Raw genomic sequence first — 21,959 nt, 5'->3', positions numbered from 1 at the left:
CTTGCCTAAACCCTTGTGATCACACCTCTTGAAAGGGTTTTGTTTCCTCCACCGATTGGTATTCGAAGCAGGTCACCGCAATCCCAGACGCCCGCACCCCCGACCTCGCCTCAAAGCCCCGTTTTCATTTTAATTTGCACCTGTTGTGCAGTTGTTCGATGCAGGCAAGTGTGGACCAGCTAGTCATACGTGCCTGGAGGGGGCTGTGGGAGGTTTAGCCTTTCATATGTAGAACGGGAACACAAATGTCATGCACGGACCTCACCGTGGGAAGAGGCAGCTTCTTATAGATTTATTAAAGCCTTCAAAATGTGAGATCCAACACAACACGGTGCCTCTTCGTGACTGAATCCAACTCCTGAACACCCCCCACCCCTGCCCCAGCTTGTCCACCTTTACCATAACCTTGTCTCAAATTTGCATTAACGCAGTTTTTGAGTGAGTTCACAGCTTGGTCAGAAGTGATACCTCTGTAAGGCTGTATTGTTGGTTGCTTTCAATAGGCACTGACCTAGCTTGAAATTGAAAAATGCAACAATAAACCAAATATGTTGAAATTAACTAATGGAATTCCAGAATTGTCCATGTTCCAACATTTTTGTTGTTGTTGAAACAATTAAATCGGCCTGGACAATGCAATTCAAGGCGGAAGTCAAGTCAAAACATTTCTTTATGATAATTTGTTTTATGCACCCCCTCGAGTCTAAACACGGCATTCGGATTAATATTGTGTCTGTAGAATATGAATTAAGCAACAACATCCACCTAATTTTAGCCATCTCAGCGGGCAGCCATTTTGCCACTGGCTCTAGACTGAAAATGACATCACAGTTGCTTAGGGCTCAGGTAACGACCAATCACGGCTCAGCTTCTAACTGTGTTTGGTCATGTGATCACTGTCATGACAGCTTCAGAGATATTTAATATGATTTAAAAATCTAAGGTAATTGAAGGCCATATCAGAATAGTCAATTAGTCATTAGTTTAGGCCAGTTTCATTACTTTGAATTTTAACATATTTTTGTCAGATTGAATAAAAGCAGTCATTTTTTCAATAGTCATATTCCATATATATCCATATAGGCCTATTTGTGTTTATTATGAATTTTAATTATTTTTTATTTTTTATTACACTGAAGGTGTCTTGACCGCTTGCTGTCATTCATTTTGTGTTGTTTTTTGTTGTTGTGTTAATCAGGGGCAGACACAACAAGTTTTACTTCTTTCTGTCCCCTTTCATTTATTTTATTTTAAAGAGTGAAATAAAAATTTGAATTGAAATTGAATTACTACTTTTGTTTTATCAGTGACTATAGTGTTTTCTTTCTTTTACGCAGGTGTCCCAAAAATTGAGCCATGTGTACACACAAAGCCTTGAGGCCTGTTGTGTCCCATTGTTTTTACATGTTAGGAAACATTTGTATTTATGTTCATGGTTGGCCGCATTCAATGAGTAATCAGGACGACCGTAGTTGACGTGACTTTGTGTGCCGCTTGTGCTATGTTAAGCATCTGAAATGTGACAGAGACGTTGAGGCGTAGAGCCGCCGTGAAAGGTGCAGCACGCTGGCATGTGAGGCATGTGAGCAGGACTAGAAATTAGCGGCTATTTTGGCCCACATCGCACTGGCAGCTGTCTGCCCATTGCTGCGGTTCAGTCGCAGATTCCAGTGCTGTAATTGGGGTGTAACCCATGCCTTGGGCCAAACAGCCATGCGGGAACTTTATAGCTTACAAAAGATGTTGAAATCCTTGTAGAATGTTCTGTCTGTGCAGCAGTGACAGAGAATGTCTCAGGAACTAGCGGCCCCGCCCACTAATCCAAATGTCCTCTATTTCACAGCTCTCAACTACGAGAATGTGGTGGAAACCAGCTCGGAAACAGAGGAGGAGGACAAGCTGCAGGTGTCCGAGGAAGACCCACTGATCAACGGCACCGGTAGCCCGGCCAGCCTGGTCAACGCGGACGCCTCACCGTGCGGCGAGAGCCACGGGCTGCCCACCAAAGAGGAGGAGGATGACGAGATGAGGGACAGCGGAGTGGAGCACATCTGGCCCGACAGCGACATGCTGAGTGCCTCCGTGGATGGTACCGGTGAGTGTCAGCTGATGTCATCTCATTGGAGGGGGGAGCAACAGAGGCGCATGTCACACTTGGCTCCTGAAGCCATTTTGCTCACTTTTTAATTAAAATGTGACACCTGATGCCAGTTTGAGGTTTATATCAAACACCTGAGGCTGGAGCAGAATTTGGTTAAATTCAAGCCGCCAGATGTGTGGTGTTCAGGTGAGCTGTTAATCACCGAACTCCCCTAATCTGACTGGCAGATTCTTTATGTGCGCATGCTGCCGTTTGTGGTATCATCTTATACCGTAAACCCCTCCCATCTGGTGCTTGTGTAGACTTAAACAAATGCAGCCAAGTGTCGAGCAAACAAGGTTGAAGCCAGGTCTGACGGTGAGGCCTCCATGGCACTCCCCTGGCTGGCAGGCGCTAGAAATAATTATGGCGGGTAAAGTGAGGCTAAGGAAATGGGAGCTATGACATTATTGACCTCACAAGGAGGATGCACAATGGAATGCAATATCGATGCCATTCAGAACCTCACTCGCCATTTTATTGTGCTTTAACTTTAACTTTAACCGTGGGTGTTGTATTCAAGGCTCCGGGTCTGTCTGGCCCACCGGATAAATTTTAGTGGCACACTAAAGCAAATCATGTGTTTAATTTATGTTTCTTAACATTTCATTTAGACTGTACCGAAATTGCAAATTTTCTTTACTTTTAACTGAGATTCCAAGCATTTTTTCACCAAATCCCATCTTAACCTAAATGAGGTGAAATATGTTTTATATGGTTTGACAGTCATATCAGCCCTCTAAGTGACACCATAACTGCAATGTGGCCTGTGACAAAAATGAGTTTTACACCTCTGATCTAAGCATATCATGCCGTGGTTCCTCCAAGGTGAACGCCCCCAAACTTGACTTATGCTCTTTTGTTGAATGCCGCTGATTGCCAGGGCGCCAGTCACGGATGCTTGAAAGATAAATACTTTTAATTAGGGGGCAGGGTAAAACCATTAAAGGAAGCCAGACTGCTGAAAAAAAGTCATTAGCAATCTTAAATGAAATTTTTATTTTTATGATAGCCATTTACATGTATAATAAGAGTCAATGATTCTTGGAAGCGAGTGACAGGAACAGAGTGCGGCGAGAAGTCATGTAAGACAGCTCCTTTTTAAATGAGCTTGGCTTTGCTATTCATTTCTGCTAATGAACTAGCCATGCACGGCGCCCAAGAACCCAGGAACGTTCAGCGGGCTTAAATTTTAATACTAGAGGTTGGGAGGTGGCACATTTATTAGGCGAGGGAAAAAGCCTAAATAACAGTTCATATCCTTCAGGGATAGAGGGAAGAAGACAGTTAGGTAAATAAATCAAGATAAAGGATAAACAAGCTGTCGTTTCGTACGGTAATTGTTTATTTGATAAAGACCCGCGGTGCCATAATGTCTGTAAATCAGCCATGTTGCAATTCCCACATAATCTGCTTCTGCTGTGATAAAGTGTCTGACATATTTGGGAGAGCAAGTCAAGTTCATTAGAGTCTCTTTCCCAATCGTGTGGCTGCTGTGTTTCCCAGCCTACTCTTACTTTAGCGGTGCCTGAGTGTCTGCGCAGATACCTCAACACATAACTGAGTCCTGAGATAAGCTAGCAGCCCCCCCACACACACGCACACATACACACACATCACTGTCCTGCTGATTTGGAGTCCTATCAGGAACTTCATACTTGGCTTGGAAGTGTCTAGAAGGCTGAATGTGGCCTTCTTGGAGAGTTTGGCCTCACAGAAATATTGCTTAAACGTTGGAGAAAAATCACTTTAGTTTTATTTTATTTTATGTACTTTAACGGTGACTTCATGCAAGACAGGAAGCTCCTGTGATTCCAGAAAACAATCAGAGCCTTATATCTGGCCTTGTCCTTGACATTCCTCCATCCCACAGTGTGGCTGGATGCAGTCTTCTGGAAAGCATGACTTCATAGTCACTGACAGACATTTGCACATAAATCACCTGTGCTCGAGTTAGCATTGTGACACAGCGCCATATTGTCATTGCCCCCGGACATGTAATTGCGGAAATTTCTAGTAATGTTGAATAAAATCAATTCCCCCCCACCCCCTTCCCCCAATTTGGCACGTCCAAATTTTGAACTGTTACTTGGCTGTATGGTGCTTCAAAATGAAAAATGTTTTCTTTTATTTACCGTATTTATTTATTATTAGGCAAAATATCAATAAAATTGTCTATTTTAAAATATTTTCATACATAAGGCACTCTAGGTTAAAAGGCACATTACTTTTCTGAAGCAAATAGTTTATTCAATATTATACTATATGTTTATTTGATAGATTTAGCGCTGTTATGCTAGGTTATAATCAGGCTTGCTTTTGTTCATCATGCAACTACACGGGATTTGCTTTGAGCGGACAGATGGAAAAAATAAGTTTGAAAATGTGTTCTTTGTCTGATACTAAATGCTTTCTTGCTGTTTCTTGCAATCAGTATTATCCAACCATTTTTGCTCGGCCCTGGCAGCTATTGAAAGCTGGCTGTGTCATTTACCTCACACCGGTCCAGTCCCACATTGTGTCCATAGCCTAACATTGAAAATATGCCGCCCGAAAAGCTCAGTTTGAGTTGGGTCTAACCGGTGACCGCAGCATTAGGCTAGTAAAGTATATGTAGTAATTAAATACAACAAACTGAAAAGCCAGCATCCATACATACATAAGGCGCACTGTTGATTTTTGATAAAATTAAAGGATTTTAAGTGCGCTTTACAGTCAGAAAAAATATGGTAACCTTTATTTAACCAGGTTGGTCCCATTGAGATTAAAAAACTATTTTTTCAAGACCTAGTCAAGATAGGCAGCAGCAAAACAGAGACAAAGTACAATTCACAAAGCACAACGTTTTGAATTAAACCATGAACAAATTGTTGCCAAGCTAAAACATCAACACTCTATGGAAGCTGTGTTTTAATTTAGATTTAAAAACATAACCTTAGCAAATGTTTAAAATAATCTACATCTCCACCTCTCTAAATCCCCCCCCCCCCCCACGAAAACAGCCACATTGCATTATATGAGGCCCAAAGCTCCAAGGCAAAACGGAGAACGTCCATTAAAATAGGAATGTTTTCATAACAAACAGCATCAGTGCCGTGTGATGATGTGTGCTGGAGTCTTGGTCTTCCACAAAGTGTGGGCCTTCTGTGATTTAACACTGACGCAACACACCTCTGGCTACCCCATGACCCCAGCCGAACATTTTTGTGGCCCACACGCATCTCTTGTGACAGCTTTTATGCCATGTAAAAGTGCTGGGTGCCATGTCAGGAAATAAACACTCACTTTCTGAGAAAACTGCCCTCCTTCCTCATTCACCGCAGTGACACATTACCCGGTGCCAGAGGTGGACCTGCCTCCTGCTGGAAGCACTAGTCTCGCCTTCAGACCGCAGATAACACATGTTTTCCAAGGTAAACACTAACAGGGCAGAGAGAAGGACCAGTAAATCCCACTGGTCATCCCCTTGCGTCAGGGCAAAAGAATGCAGCCAAATTTGATTAGCCAAAGCAAACATGGCCTGTGAGGACACACACATGTGCTGAAATCTGAGCTGTGTGGGTATATTTCAATCTGTTGCTCATGATTTATGCGACTAAAAAGCCGTTTATTCTCAAGCTGCGGTTCTGATGCCGCTTGGCAGACATGCAATAAAAAAAAAAATTCATCCAGAAGCCAGAGAGTGGGGGTGTTCACAGCCTACACTGCCATCAAGTCCATTGTCAGCTAAAAATAAAAAAGTCATTTTGCTTCTGGCTTTTGTGCGGCTTTTGTGCAGGAAACATTATGATCAGCGCAACTTGCTCCACCTCTTCCTGTGGCATGCCGAGTGACACCGGACGGTGCCGCCTCGTGGCACACAGTAAAACTAAGATGCAAAACATGGCCTTCATGCTCTAGGAAAGCATGTTGATTTTAATTGTGACCAGAAAACAACGTGGAGACACTGTTTTCGAACTTGTTCCTGAGTTTACAACCACCTCACCTGTGTCAGCACGACACTGGCTGTGCGCTGGGCCATTAGCACGATTGACTGGAAGAATCTGTAATCTTTGAACATTGCTCGAATCTGACTGGACAACAGCAACAAGCAATGCAAGCATGGTAATGATAACTCTTAATTTGTAGCGCAGGGTTGTGTTATTTTTAGTGCGAGCAAGTGTGCACTACTGTGTGTAACAGCTTTGGATGAAAATGTTCACATGTGATAAAGGAGGCATAATGTGCGTGAGGAGGAGTGCGGGGCATCACAGCCGGGGCGTAATGAGCTCAAGCTGCATGTTGGCTAAAGCTCAACAATTGCTCAGGTGGATATCGTGTTTAATCGCAGCTTGTTGTCATGTTAAAGGTAAATAAGTCACTGTCTGTCTCGAATGATAGTATTCATTGAGCATGATAGGCAAAGCAGTGATGCGCAGCGTTTCTCCCACACCTTTTATGTCTCATCTTTGTTGGTTTGCACTCACTCCGCCCCCTTTGTCCATTTCCTCCACAACCCCTACCCCACTTGCCTTCTGTGCAGATGAAATCAAAGATTTCGACACTTTGGTCCCTGACGCCACTTTGCAAATAGCTGGAAATGGTACAGGTGAGTCAGATTGTTGCTCATCATCTTCTGCTATTGAAATGTTCTTTCTTGTTTCTATGTATCTATGAATAACAAATAAAATGCTCACCACAAAGCCTACCTGTCTATAATGTAATCCTCACACACAACTTGAAGGATTCAAGCTATATATTAAAATAAGGGGAACAAATGCTTTTATGCGTTTTGAAATTATGACAAGCATTTGTCATTGTGAAGAAGGTAATTTCCTCCTTGGCAGTGTTAAAATATTTTACATTCATCATTTTCACAAATAACGAGCCGGTTTAATCATCGTAAGCGCAATTCCAGCAATTAGCTCAGAAGGACATGTCTAATGAACACCGTAAATGATGCAATCGTGGCTGCTAAAAGGGATTCATTCATGACATTTGCTTTTTTTTCTCTCTAGATAACCAAATATTTGCTACCTTGACCTTTTACAAATTGGCCGGTGAAGTTGTCACAAATGGCGCTTTAAAGCTCACCTTGACTTTCCGCCCAAAAGGCTCGTTAGCCACAATCGATCCTCAATGAGGTGTCACTCAGACGAGGACTAATGAAGGTCGCCAATTTGGTTTAGTTTCATAGCGAGGTTGGTCATCTTGGCACCACAAGCCAGCGCTGTAATATATTTTGGTTGGGCTCGAACCAACAAAGCCACAATCCCTCCGATGTTCTTTATATATATATATATATATATATATATATATATATATATATATATATATATATATATATATACTAAACAGTGAAAAGTAGTGTGAAACATTGAGTCAGATTTATTTTATAGTAATTTTCTTTTTCTTTTTTTTTTCCCGGATGGCTCCGATGATCTTTAAATGTGACATCCATGCTCTGCTACTGATGAATTCAAGAGTCTGCGCAGTTGCGTGTTTTGGCAGTCATGAGTGAATTAACTTGGTCCAGTTTTTCTGCCTGTTGCTTATTCTGTGTTTTGAAGTTGGATTTGGTTACAATTCTTATTTTAGCAGTGCAGCATGACATTTAGAGCCCATAATTTAGACATATTCTCTCTGAAGCTTTCCTCTATTCTTTGTGTGTCCTCACACATTTGTATCAAGATATTCCCAAAATCTTTGCACAGGACATTTATCTGGGGAGAAATTAAATTAAATGGATTATCATTTGTTATCCCTTCTTCCCTTTAGTCAAGAGCGTCAATTGCACTTCAGAGTTTGAGGACTATTTTGCCAAGAGGAAGCTGGGCGACAGTGACAGCCACGTGGTGAGCATCGCAGAGTATCTCCAACGAGGTGATACCGCCATCATCTACCCAGAAGCCCCGGAGGAGCTGTCCCGACTTGGGACGCCGGAGGCAGCAGGGCCAGAGGAAAACGGTACGGAACTTTTAAACTTGTTTTAAGACACAAGCCTGGTTTTATTCTACCACATTTTCAACTTGTTGGGGGTCATTTTTTATTAAGACCAGTGTGTTAGTATAAAATTTCCATTCTCATGTGTTTTACATATATTTAGGAAGAATAGAGAATATTACATGGACTTGCTACCTTTTCTAAAAATGGATAAATTATGTAATCTGGTAGTAAACATCAAATTAAAATGTTTAAGTGTAGTCTGCGCTTAATTGTTTTAATCGTGGCTAAAATAGAGGCAATAGGTACAATTTGATGTAAGCATCTTGTGGATTCATTTAAAAAGTTGAAGTTGGAAAAAACAAAAACAGACAAACATCATCTTCGTTGGAAGGTTTTATTACATTTGCATTAACATGGCTAAAAAAAAATTCATAAGCAAGGTGGACAAATGGCAAAGGGCTAATATCAAAAGGTAGATAAGCTTCGTCAAGATGGTGCCTGCTCAGTTTGGCTCCTGTTCTTGGAAGAAGAAAAAAAGTTACGAATGAGAGATGAGAAGCTGCAGCAGTTCTCTTGCCCGACGTGAGCAGACAGCTGTTGGTCCCACAGATTTGCCGGATGCCATAGTGTTTACCTACAGTCTAAAGCAACAGCTGGGCAGAAACCAGATAGTTCACCTCTGAAGGTCCCAGCAGGAGGAGGAGGATTGAGGATTGAGGGAGGGGGGTCAAACTGCAGACATGGCTAGCATATGAGTGGGAAAGATTTTAAGAAGTGACAGCAGTGAGGAAGTTGCCATCCTGCTGTGTGTGTGTGTGTGTGTGTGAGTGTGTAGTGTTAAATATCTTGACAGAAAATAACTTAGAAGTTTATATAATATTGTTTCAGTACAAAGTATCTGACATTTCCTGAACATAAATATCAAAAAGTAATGCTGTATACTAAAATATTTGTAGTATAAGTAAATATATCTAGTGTATATCTTTAAGAGTGTTTAGAATTTTCAGGATGTTTGAATTTATTTTCATTATAATTCATTTAGTTACTTCAGTGGTGTAGTTAAAGATTTGTGTTGCTAATGAGCGACGTTTGCTAGCCTATCTTAGCTTGGCCATTATGTTAATATATATATATATATATATATATATATATATATATATATATATATATATATATAGTATATGCCCGAACAAGCTTATGATAACTAAAAGAACATGGACGTTTTGTGTTCACTGGATTATCAGAAGCTGTTTCAACCTACCAGGTTAAATGGGGAATTTTTGAATGCCAGTATATCTGGTATTTTAGGTAGGCATTAACAGGAACTTAATCCAATGTATGAAAAGCATTCCTTTTGATACTCCCACATGTGTGTAACATTATATTCGTAATCACTGTCACAGATTTCATCATTGCCGTCATTTTGGTTTGCTGGAGATGTTGCAGCAAAGAGAGCAGCAGGTGTTTTCGTCCTCAGTTCCATCAATATGTATTGTGTCAATACAGGCAGGACTTTTTCTTCAGATCTGTCCTCTGCGGTTCAGGCATTACTGTAATGAGAACTTTCTTTGGATTTTTTTTTTTTAATGGGTGAGGAAGATGGAAAGGAAAATTAATCAAAGTAAAAGTGCTCTATACATTTTACTTAAAAAATGCAGTAAAAGTTGTCAGAAATATAAATAATAACAAAGCCAAATATGTAGTATTCTACTAATTCTACTTGAGTAAAGTAACTACGTATTTGTACTCCATTACATTACAAGGCCTTCTGTGTCTGTGCGTGCATGTGTGTGTGCCAGGCCGACACTGTGGCTCTCATGTGCAGCAGATTGCGTAGATACCTCCCATACCACTCTGGGCAAGCCGCCCATTAGCTGCCATTGATTGGCTGACCTTTTGGCCCGCTTTCCCTTCCCTTTCAACCCCCTTTCCCCTCCTACCCCACCGTCACCCATGCAGACTTGCCACCTGGAACGCCAGATGCCTTCGCCCAACTGTTGACCTGCCCCTACTGTGACCGGGGCTACAAGCGCTTGACATCACTGAAGGAGCACATCAAGTACCGCCATGAGAAGAATGAGGAGAACTTCGCCTGCCCGCTGTGCAGCTACACGTTCGCCTACCGCACTCAGCTCGAGCGACATATGGCCACGCACAAGCCTGCGAGGGATCAGGTTAGCTATTTCTTCTCCTTACACCCGGCCACCCCATCAATACACACGCACGCACGCACACGCACAATCTCCATCTTATCTGTAATGTGCTCTGATCCTCTGAGAAGAGAGATCATTTTTTTTCTGATTGGCAATCATTATTAATTTTTCATGGCATTTTGAAGATGCGACTCCTTTAATGGTAATAACTTTAATTGAGGCCCTAAATGGTTTTTTGATGGCCTTCCTTGATATGATTTTGCAGCCTCGTGTTCACGATCCAGTGATTGTGTTAATTTCCAATTTGGAAATTTTTATCAGCTCCTTAACTTTTCTCCTGGTCTTTAATGTTGTTCTAGTGACACACACATACAATCACACTCACATACACACACACATACGCATACACACTTACACCGCATAAACAGCAGCAACATTTACACAACATAGATCAGAGTTATATGAGTGTCTCGTGACAGTGGATGCGAGTTGAGCTGTGATGATGAAACACTTCTATTGGTCATGGATGTTAAATTATGAATTATATTAAATAGTGAAGATGTAATTTAGCGCAATTTGACTCTTGATTATAACACTTTAAATATAATGTTAAATTGGTCACATAGAAATTTTGGATTTAAAGTGGTAAAAATAAAGTATTGTCTAGATCCAAAATATGAAGCATTGTATAATGAAAACTGGTAGAGTAATCTGAACACGGTGCATACACACAGCAAATATTTCACTGAAATTAGATAAAAAATGGACAGAGATTTATATTAAAATGTCAAAAATGTGCACATTTTCCACCTAAATTTAATAGCAACATCCTGGGGAGACACACCGTTAAAAATCTAGGTTGCTATATAAAACCCGTAGAACGGCAAAATAAACATCCCTTCAAGTGTATTCGCACCAATGAAAACTTGGTGGAGGCAAAGTGAGGATAAAAAAAGTGGTTTAAAAAAGAATCCATGTCGCGTACTGTGTTCACTTGTCTCCTGAGACAGGATGACAGCCTCAGGCTGAATTTGAAGTCATCAGCCAGCACTCTCACCTGATCTACCAGCTGGATGTAAACGTGAGCAGATGGGTCGGCCGAATGCCTCGCCGTCCCAATCCCCACATTACCATGCTGCCGCCGCTCCCTCTCTCAATGGCCGGCGAATCCTGTTCAAGCACCGCAGCTCCTTCTGCTCCACCACTTATGTTAACTTATAAAATCAGCTGCAGTGTGGCCCGCAGTCAGTTTCTTTGGCGATTGGTTGTTTGTCATCTCCGTCCTGTGTTAGCAAACCTGAGAACATCATGCATTAGCATAAGGAATAATGTAGCCATCAGTAAACATGTGCTCTCATATGTTTACAAGCCTTAATGCTCCTCCTCCTTTTAAGTAATTAGCCGGAATATGACTAATTAGATCTTATACATATGCAAGCATCCTGCCGGTGCCCCGCCCACAAGTGTGGCGGCATTGATGGCACCAGTGCATGAAGGCGAGATGAAGCATTTTGATGGTGCCATTCACAATTAAGGGCCCATAGTGTCTTATTAGCAGTGAGACTAAACTTTAGCGGGCAGAGGTCCTCAGGGGGAGAAGGGGAGGAAGAGGTGGGGGCGGAGGCACCGAGGCAGCTGTTGCTGTTTGTTTATGCAACTCAGCAACATACGAGTGGCGCGGTTCTCTCCGGCGCTTGGCGGGGGCCCCCGACTCTCCCCGCTTGATCCGCGAAGGTTGGAGCTTTTCGTTGTAGTGTCCTGTGCACTACCATCTGTCTCCCCAGGAATTCATACACCCCAGCATTTGTCAGGACTGCGCCGGTAGGAGGGGGCATTAGATTTCCTTTCGTCTAACTCAAAGTGAATGTTTTCATGGTGATGAGCAGGTTCAGACATTGCTAATTAAATGCTTATATACTTTCTGTCCGACAAGAAATTTTAACCTTTCAAAAATGGTGTGAATGCAGGTATGCTGGGTGAGACAAGACTTATTACTGTGAAATGAATGAAAAGTAGATCATATCACAGGTTCTAATGAAGGAAAATGCGCTAAATATAGATTATTTTCTAGGCTACCAAATTCTAAAGACAGTCGAGTAGGCAGGAAATTAAAAGGTGTGGGATCCTCTCTATCGCCACCGCTTGTGTCCATTCAACAGCGAGCATAACAGTTCTAATTTTGACCACTTATGGTCACGTCCTTAAATCTTGTGGCGTCTGTGAAGAATTTTAACGCCAAATTTCTCTCCCACAGCACCAACTGTTGAACCAAGCAGCCGGCAACCGCAAGTTCAAGTGCACCGAGTGCGGCAAGGCCTTCAAGTACAAGCACCACCTGAAAGAACACCTCCGCATCCACAGTGGTAAGTGGCAGTTAAAAAAGGTGTTTGCAAATGTGCCAATCTTGAACCAGACATCTTATTGTGCCTGTTTTTACGTTCCAGGTGAGAAACCGTATGAATGCCCCAACTGTAAGAAGCGCTTCTCACACTCTGGATCCTACAGTTCGCACATCAGCAGCAAAAAGTGTATTGGCTTGATCGCCGTCAACGGCAGGATGCGTGGCAGCATGAAGACAGGCTCCTCCCCCACCTCAGCCTCCTCCTCCCCCACCAACACTGCCATCACCCAGCTGCGGCAAAAGCTTGAGAACGGCAAGCCAGTGGGCCTCGCTGACCACAACAACCACCTGAGCATCAAGACAGAACCGCTAGACTTCAACGACTATAAGCTGATGATGGCCTCGCATGGATTCGGTGCTCCTGGGCCTTTCATGAATGGAGTCGGAGGCAACAGTCCACTGGGAGTTCACCACAACTCAACAGCCCAGAGCCCTCTGCAACACCTGGGTATTCCCGGGCTAGAGTCGCAGCTCATTGGCTACCCTTTGATTAACAACTTGAGTGAGGTGCAAAAGGTCTTACAGATCGTAGACAACACAGTGTGCAGGCAGAAAATGGACTGCAAACCAGAGGAGCTGTCCAAGCTCACAGCCTATATGAAGGAATTAGGCTCACAGGTGGAGGAGCAAAAACAGGGCCTGACATCAGCAGGTGGGCCACAGGCCAGTCTTCCACTCGTTAATCACAATGGCGCCACCAAAAGCATCATAGACTACACACTTGAGAAGGTTAACGAAGCCAAAGCCTGTCTCCACAGCTTGACCACAGACTCAAAGAGACAGATTAGCAATATCAAAAATGAGAAATCTAACCACATGCTAGAAGGTGGCATGGAGGAAAAGGCATCAGAGAACATCTTCACGGCATACACGTGTCAGTATTGCAAAGAAACCTTCCCGGGTCCCATCCCTCTCCATCAACATGAGCGCTACCTGTGCAAAATGAACGAGGAGATCAAAGCTGTGCTCCAACCCAGTGAGAACATGATGCCCAACAAACACATGTTCATGGAGAAGAGTGCTCATCTGACTTCTTCAATCTTGGCTGAAAAGGGACTGACAGGTTCCCTTCACCCCTATAGGGACCACATGTCTGTGCTCAAAGCATATTTTGCCATGAACATGGAGCCCAACTCTGAAGAGCTGTTCAAGATCTCTATTGCCGTTGGCCTTCCTCAGGAATTTGTCAAGCAATGGTTTGATCAGCGGAAAATGTTTTCATACGGTAGCATTAGAACACCGCCGCTTGACCACAAGAACAGCAACAGCACGGAAATGGTTGTCGGAACAAACAACCACTACACTCCCCCCAAAGACTCTCTGGCGGCGCGGTCGCCAATATCCCTGATCAAACCAGGCGACTTCATCACATCTCCAGCCATTGCTGAGCTCCACAACAACTGTGACAACTCCCTCAGACATTTGAAAAACCACCACTTTGGTGAGGCTAAAACCGCAGGTGACAAGTTGGACCATTCCCGCAGCAACACTCCATCACCACTAAACCTATCGTCCACGTCCTCCAAACATTCGCACAGCAGTTCATACACCCCCAACAGCTTGGTGTCAGAGGACCTGCAGGCTGAACCGCTCGACCTCTCCCTTCCACGACTCATCAAGGAACCTAAGCACGCGCTGACCGTGAGGAGCCGACCAAGAGTAAACAGTGTTACAGTCGAGCTTAGCAGTGTCCCGTCGCCACGCGAGCACTTCGAGGAGCCTCTGAACCTAGCTTATCTCAAGAAGGAATTCTCCATCTCTGCCAACAATGGCAGCCTGGAGAAAAGCACTAGCCCCATCTTTGGCATCAACCCCTTTGCCGCCAAACCCATGTACACATCACTGCCTCCCCAGAGCGCTTTTCCAACAGCCACATTCATGCCACCAATGCAGGCTAGCATCCCAGGACTCAGGCCCTACCCGGGCATGGAACAGATGGGTTTCCTACCACACATGGCCTACACATATGCAGCTGGCGCCGCTACCTTTGCTGAGATGCAACAGAGGAGAAAGTACCAGCGGAAACATGGTTTCCAGGTAGGTCAACCACCTGTGTTTCTGTGACAGCCCCAGGCGGCACCATGTGAATTCATATCTCTGCTAATTAGACACGTCTGCACTGATAGAATAATGAATGAATTTTTCTTTTAAACAGAGGATTTTAAAAACGGTGTGTTACATCACTGGACCCAATGTTGAGTCCCAGAATGTTTGGATTTGTCTAAAATGACAAAACCCGCAGTGGAGCTTCCCCTTAGCATCCCCACACCACTCTGCCACTCCTCTGTGGCATTTTAGAGCGAGATTAGCTTCCAAGTGCAGTTTAATAATGCACCGGCCCCATGTTCATTACCACAGCATGCTGAGGGCTGTTTAACATAGAGTGAACCATTTTGATGAAAAAAAGTATTAATAATGTTTCTCATTCTAAGTTATTAAATTAGATTTAAAAAATACAGCTACAGGCGTTTAGTTGATTGCCGAGTGATAGCGCAGGCCCATCTTAAAACATCCTTGCTTTGTCAAGTTCATTAAAGGAACACGTCACACCTTCTGATTGTGATCGCGGTGGCAGAATGTTCCTCTCACGCTGGAACATTGTTCTCCATCAATTCACACGCCACACTTGTCTTCATCATAAAATAGATTTTTAAAGGGACGGTACTCCTACTGACTCGAGTGAAAAGCGAAACAATAGACCACCTCGCAAACTGCCTTTCAATGCATTCTGTAAGGCTGCAGGACTTGTTCATTACATTTTTATACAACAATTATCATGTAAATGTTTGGAGCCTTACTGACTAAGATATTAGCATTATTACTCCTATGAAGATTTATCAATAATATTTAAATCAATAAGTAACTAGAATGACTAGCAAAAAAAAATCTGACATCAAAGTCAAACAGTCCTAGTTTGGATGAGCCACATAATAGTCACCTTCATACACAGCATCTGCAAATGCCGGCATTTTGTCATTAAGATTTATGCATTATCCATCCAAGTCCTCATTAGGGCCACAGATGAGCTGGAGTCTATCCCAGATGATTTGGGGCAGGGTAAACCCTGACCTGACCGCTAATCGTTCACTGGGCACATGCAGGCAAACAACATTCATACTCACATTCACATCTATAGACAATTCATGGTGAGTAAGCAGGGAGAAAGAACATGCAAACTCAACACTGAAGCTGGAACCTCTTGACTGTGAGGCAGTCCAACTAACACTACAAGCTCACTATAAAATTAGAGAAAATGGCTAAATGTGCATGTTTTACGTGGAATGAAAAAGGGAAATCTTCCCCTTTATCCGGATTGGCTCCAAATTGTAATGCTGTAGTGCTTCACTCCTTCTAACTCCCATTCCCTAATCGTGTTGTCGGCAGTAAATGAGTTCCTGTTGGATTTGAAACTTCCGCTACTAATAACAGAAAAGTTTTTCTTTTTAGTTGACAATGACCTACCTTATCTATAGTGCTGTCACTATCTAATATGTTTAGAATCGATTAATCTATCAATTGGATTGATTTAAATTTTTCATGAAAGTGTTTTACAAAACTTTTTTCCCTGATTACTGTTTATTAACCAGTGATTGGTGGTTGTTTTGTACTTCATATTTGTGTATAATGATTGTGAAATATAATGAAGTGGGATGGATGTTGTACTATGTTACCAATTTAGTCATTGTTTTCCAAAGTAAAAACAGATGTTTGCAAATTACTTACTTTGATTAAACATAGAAGCTAATCCGTCTTCTTTCATAAAGGACTACAGAAATAAGGATTTGGAAAATTTTAAATAAAAAAATGGCTCCAAACGATTACTCGATTATTAGAATAGTTGTCAATTAATTTGATAATCGATTACTTGAAGATTAATCACTTTACTTAACTATTATCTCACGTTGCAATGTGGCTAAAGGTAAAATCCTGGACGGTTAATGCACCTTTTGGTACTGTAGTTAATCCTTGTTGTGGTACATGCCACATACTAGTGGCAGCAAACTGACGTCGCACAGTAGTTGCCATGACTACCTCTTCTTCTTCTTCTTTTCCCTTTCCATATTCTTCTACTTTTTTTTGTTAGAAAATACTTTTGGTGCATTACTGCCACCTTCTGAAATGGAATGTGTGCGTCAACACGACTAGGGATCGGAATTTTTAGGTGGGAGTCAGAGTTCTAATTTTAACAAGTGCCGCCATGACTATTGGTAATGGAACCAGCTAGACTTTGAAAAAAAAGGTATGCTTTATAGTCCGAAAAATACGGTATAATTGAAAAATTACGTGCGTTTTTTTTTTTTTTTTTTTGCTTCCTACTGCGTAGTTTGGCTTTTCATTTTTGTGCTGGCCACATTCAGCTTTCAATACGAGCCCAAACTAATTGTTGTCTTTTTGTCCTCTTTCTCTTATCTTTTGTTGTTATTTGTTGTTGCTAAGGGCGAGCTGCTTGACGCTACAGCCGATTACATGTCAGGGCTGGACGACATGACAGACCCCGACTCCTGTCTGTCGCGGAAGAAGATTAAGAAGACTGAAAGTGGTATGTACGCGTGTGACTTGTGCGACAAAACATTCCAGAAGAGCAGTTCCCTTCTCAGACACAAATATGAACACACAGGTATATACTGTTCAAGACCCTTATTTCCAACCCCATTATATTTCCTTTTGTCAATGTTTGTATTGAAAATCCTCAGTGAATCTTTTAACGTGTCCCCTCCTCTTCCTCCTTCCTCTGTTGCACATTTTGTAACTTGCTTCTTCATCAACAGGGTGGACATAGTTGCGGTAGTCGTTATCCTGATCAGTAAAGGCAGCTCTGTTATTGGCGATAGATCGCATCAGCACCTTCAGAGTCTTACTTATTGCTGTTACGATATAAAGTTCCTCTTTCATGGGGTTGCATCATTCATTTCAGACGCTATCTCTAGTCTAGTGTTCACCGCTTTTGTGCGTCTTATCTGTTGGGACATGAAAGCAGGGGTTGGGGCAGCGAAGCTTTCATGCTCACGTCGCTGTGTTGTTCTGGTCCTGCACAGAAGGGAAGTGGTCGGACTGGAGATTAAAAAGCAGTTTCTCCTCGTGTGAGGGGTACATTGCAAAAGTTTAAAAGAAAAAAAATGCCGACTTCTTGCGGCAGGCATGGTATCAACATGCATGAACTTCAATCATAGTTACAGATAAGCTTGTACCCCCACCTCCCAGTGAGTTCAGATTTCTTTACTCCTCAGCCACCGTATTTATGATGCATTGACGAGTGCGACGCACCGAGTTTCTTTGTTTGGGCCACAGGAGGGGATTTCCATAATGTCAGCCTGCGAATGCGAGCGCACTTTCGCCTCACAATATTGAATAACATTGGATTTGATGTCCCGTTATGTCATTTTGCTCCACGCCATCCAACCCATCAAACTCTTTGCTTTCCTCTGCTTTGTGTGATTTGTTGTGGCATCCCAACCATTGTCATGCCACTCACGTCCTCCGCTCTTCGTTTTGTGTGTCCGTAGGCAAGCGGCCGCACCAATGCCAGATCTGCAAAAAGGCCTTCAAACACAAGCACCATCTCATTGAGCACTCACGTTTGCACTCGGGCGAGAAGCCCTACCAGTGCGACAAGTGCGGCAAAAGGTTCTCGCACTCGGGCTCGTACTCGCAGCACATGAACCATCGCTACTCGTACTGCAAGCGCGAGGCAGAGGAGCGCGAGGCGGCCGAGAGAGAGGCCCGCGAGAAAGGCCACCTGGAGCCCACGGAGCTGCTGATGAGCCGGGCCTACTTGCAGGGAATCACTCCTCAGGGTTACCCGGAGCTGGCGGAGCGCGAGGCCATCTTACGGCACGATGGCGTGAACGGAGGGATCATAGAGGGACGCAAGGAAGTGGATGAAGAATATGTGAAGATAGGACGCAGGGAGGATGAGTTTGAGTTTGAGGAGGAGGAGGAAAGCAAGAGCATGGACACGGACCCGGACACGTTGAGGGACGAAGAGGACAACGGAGAGCACTCGATGGACGATAGCTCGCTGGATGGCAAAATGGAAACCAAATCGGATCGGGAGGACACAATGGAGGACGCCATGTAGTCGTCTCTCCACGGGAAACGTGTGACGTTTCTTGCGGCTCAGTATTCTTACCTGCTCGGTTTAAGACGGGACATTTTAAACCGTACGTGCACGTGCCTGAAGCTTCCGGGAAGCTTTGACCGCTAAATCAATGAGGCAGCGGCATTGAAGGGAGGGGGAGGGGTTTGTGACTGAAGCTGCATTATGCAAACCCAACAAAGAATAAATACATTTGGAAAAAATGTACAGTCCTAAGGCCTAAACATGAGTGTGGTGCTAACCTCCCCCTGCCCGTGTTCCATAGTATTTATAGCACAAAACAGTGACTTGTACAAATTGCACTCCGCTTCTATAATCATGAAGAAAAAAAAAGATAAAGTGTTGCCTATGTATATATTTATACGGGGTTGGAACAAGAGCAGCGGGGTCTGCGTACCCCTTTAGCCCTTTGGTGTTTGTCGTCACCCACCTTTGGTTCCGCCACCTGCAACCACACTGTGTCAGGCCTCCAATCATTAAGACTGTGAAGGATATGGGTCAAAGAGGAGGAAGATGAGCTTGTGGCGCCTCCGTCTTAAGGGAAAATGTGGGTTCTGGATGCTTTGGGAGGGGGGTATTAAATGAAGGATGAAGCCTTTGAGGTAGTTTATGAAAAAGAAGCCTTATATGCAAACCTTTTAACCTGTGTGTTTTCTGCAAGTGCCACCCTCGTGTTGTGTCAAAGGAAGGTTACTTTTTTTTCACCAGCTTCAGTATTATGGGATGGTTTACCATTGTTCTCTGCAGCACCCGTGTCAGTATTAAGACTCTAGGCAGCAGTTACTTAGTTTACATTATGTTGTGCAATGTTTCTTTGTCAGTATTACACCAAACCTTTTTCTTTTCTTTTTGGAAAACAACAAATTGCATTCATTTTATTTGTAGGTTGGAAAAAAAAACTATTTATGTGGCCCATTTTATATTTCCTAATTTTATTTATTTCATACTGTTGTGTACAGTACTATAGGTCTTCAATATATAGATATATTTTAGTAAAAAGGAACATGGTGTTGATCATAGGGCAAAATTTACGTAAAGAGAGCATTTATTGTGTTTTGAAACATTGTGAAATGCGAAGTTTAATCTTATTTTATTTTATTTCCTCTATTTTCCACATAATGGAAAATTCCAAATTTGGGAACTTTTATACAATTGTGAAAACACTGTATTTTCGACTGAAAAAAAATTCCACTTTCTTCATCTTTGTTTCTTTTTTTAAGCTAAAAAATGAAGAGGGACTGTTAAATACTATGTATGATATCATGACTAAAGAAGAATCTTTCCTGAAATGTCTTTGTAAAAGTATTATTGAATTCTTGATTTGTAATTTCTCTTGAAAATGACCCTGCTCGAATAAAAGTAGCCAAATTACAAAATACCAAACATTTGCTGCGTCCTCTTTGTTTTGGTGGCGACAAATTGTGATATGTTACTGCATTTTGCTCACTTTGATTTTAGTTTAACTCTGAATCTGCTAATCATGATATATACATGTGTTGTTTTTTTTATTCATTACTATTGCTTATCACGGTAATGATAAAATAAAAATTGTTTTATTTTAAACTACATATTTGCTCCAATGTAATATTACACATTATTATTATTTAGAACTTCACACCTCATTTTAAAAATAAGCTGGGTGAAAAAAAAAGAAGTTTTGGGCCTATTAGTGTTTCAAATAAATGTGTTTATTTTACTACACATGAACATTAACAAAACAAAAGTGACGTTTTTCCTCTTAAACACCAATTAATTTGAGCAGGAGGACATAATAGTTGCAAAGTGTGTTTTCCCACGTTTGTACTTGGATTTGACAGGTGGACTCCATCACGCTCTTCACTTTATGCAGATGAGCGGCAACATCAAAAGGCCCAGATGAAAGCACCAAAGGTTGAGCGATGCCAAACATCAGAACCAGCTTTGCGTTTTCCCATCGATCGCGTCGCCACCGGATCATTCGCAGACTATCTCATGGATGAAAGCAAGGCAGTGAGGGGGCTAAATGTTGATTAGCTGTTGAATTTGATATGTGATGTGGCGGAAAAGGGGTGAGTGTTGAAGGAGCGAGCCGGTTGGTTCAGCGCGGTATTTTTCTCAGGGCTGCATCTTTAAATCAACTGACCGTCTGCTACTTCCGCATCTATCATAAACAGGTCAAAGGTCAGGATGGATGTAATGAAATCTTCAAATCCAGGAGAGGCACAAATGAGAAGTGCTGAGTTAGCTAGGCAAAGACAGAAATGATCCTCAGCCCAGACAAAAACGGACCATCGCCGTGAAGTGTTTCGGTCATTCTGCAATACTGGCTGAAAGTGATCCAGTCTGCTTTTACATGCACTGATCAATACCGTCTGGCACTATTAGTCGAGGCCCGCTTCTAATTGGAATTGAGCTCAATGAACGTGAATAGGATAGATTTTTGGTGCACTTAATTTATTGACTGATTTAAACAAGAAAACAATTATTTCTGCTTTTCACTTGCGACACTACATTTAAGACATTATTATACATAATACTACTTATTGTAAGTAAATATTTACATTGCTATATTACTGTCTTTGTTTGTATTAAGCATGACCCTGCATCACTCCCAATTGTGGCTGCTCACCCAGCCACACAAAAATGCCCCCAACGCAACAATGCATTACTGAAGAGTAAGACGATCAGGTGTCAGTGATTAGAACAAGACAGTGTGTGAGGATGCTTTCAATGTAAAGGAGCCAATGGAGGCGCTGAGAGCGTGCGTGCAGGCAGCGCGATGGCCTCAGGCTAAATGTACACTTAGCTTTGGTCTCCATGAAGCCCCGCAGTGAATCATTGCAGCTCAGCTGTCCAAAACAAACCGCCAATCTGGGCCGGGCATATGGCTGCGTGGCGCTCAATGACAGCGATACGCTCGTGTTGTCGAAAATGCTCTCTAAGCACATCACTAAGGCTGGAAATTGGATTTAACTAAAGCAAAACATAATCATCATTTTTAACATGTAAGCAAAGAGCTGCAATGTAGTGTTTGTAAGCTTCCTAAAACATGGGTCACTAACACGGTGCCCTAAGGACCTGTGGGTGTGTTCTTAAAAAAATAGGATGGGACATTGCAATTTTCTAGGAATGTTGCAGGGGGTAATCATTTCAAAATGGTAAAGACAGGCAGATATTTGAGAGTGTTTCCTAGTTAATATTTTTAATATCATAATGGTAATTTGAGCAAATTTATTTCAAAAGTGTGTATCAACCTGAAAGCCC

At 42.5% G+C, this 21,959-nt stretch overlaps 1 protein-coding gene across 3 annotated transcripts in view; it reads left to right on the top strand.

The window, feature by feature from the left end:
• The window catches only part of zeb2b (zinc finger E-box binding homeobox 2b), a 59,893-nt gene extending 39,794 nt beyond the window's left edge, over positions 1-20,099 (top strand). Inside the window, exons 3-10 of one of the 3 annotated variants that reach the window (XM_086067795.1) lie at positions 1,844-2,095; positions 6,663-6,728; positions 7,898-8,086; positions 10,025-10,239; positions 12,473-12,581; positions 12,663-14,656; positions 17,057-17,237; positions 18,124-20,099. In XM_086067795.1, coding sequence (XP_085923921.1) covers positions 1,844-2,095; positions 6,663-6,728; positions 7,898-8,086; positions 10,025-10,239; positions 12,473-12,581; positions 12,663-14,656; positions 17,057-17,237; positions 18,124-18,698 — 3,581 coding nt within the window. In that variant the 3' untranslated portion in view covers positions 18,699-20,099. Of the gene's footprint in view, positions 1-1,840; positions 2,096-6,662; positions 6,729-7,897; positions 8,087-10,024; positions 10,240-12,472; positions 12,582-12,662; positions 14,657-17,056; positions 17,238-18,123 lie in introns of all 3 variants that reach the window. The other 2 variants (XM_086067796.1, XM_086067794.1) reach the window with 2 other exon arrangements.
• Positions 20,100-21,959: the final 1,860 nt, after the last annotated feature.

The sequence above is a fragment of the Leptonotus elevatus genome, chromosome 2, assembly GCF_054856555.1.
Source record: "Leptonotus elevatus isolate MCC_2025b chromosome 2, RoL_Lele_1.0, whole genome shotgun sequence".
NCBI lineage: Eukaryota > Metazoa > Chordata > Actinopteri > Syngnathiformes > Syngnathidae > Leptonotus > Leptonotus elevatus.
This window is presented reverse-complemented; position numbering and strand designations above follow the sequence as displayed.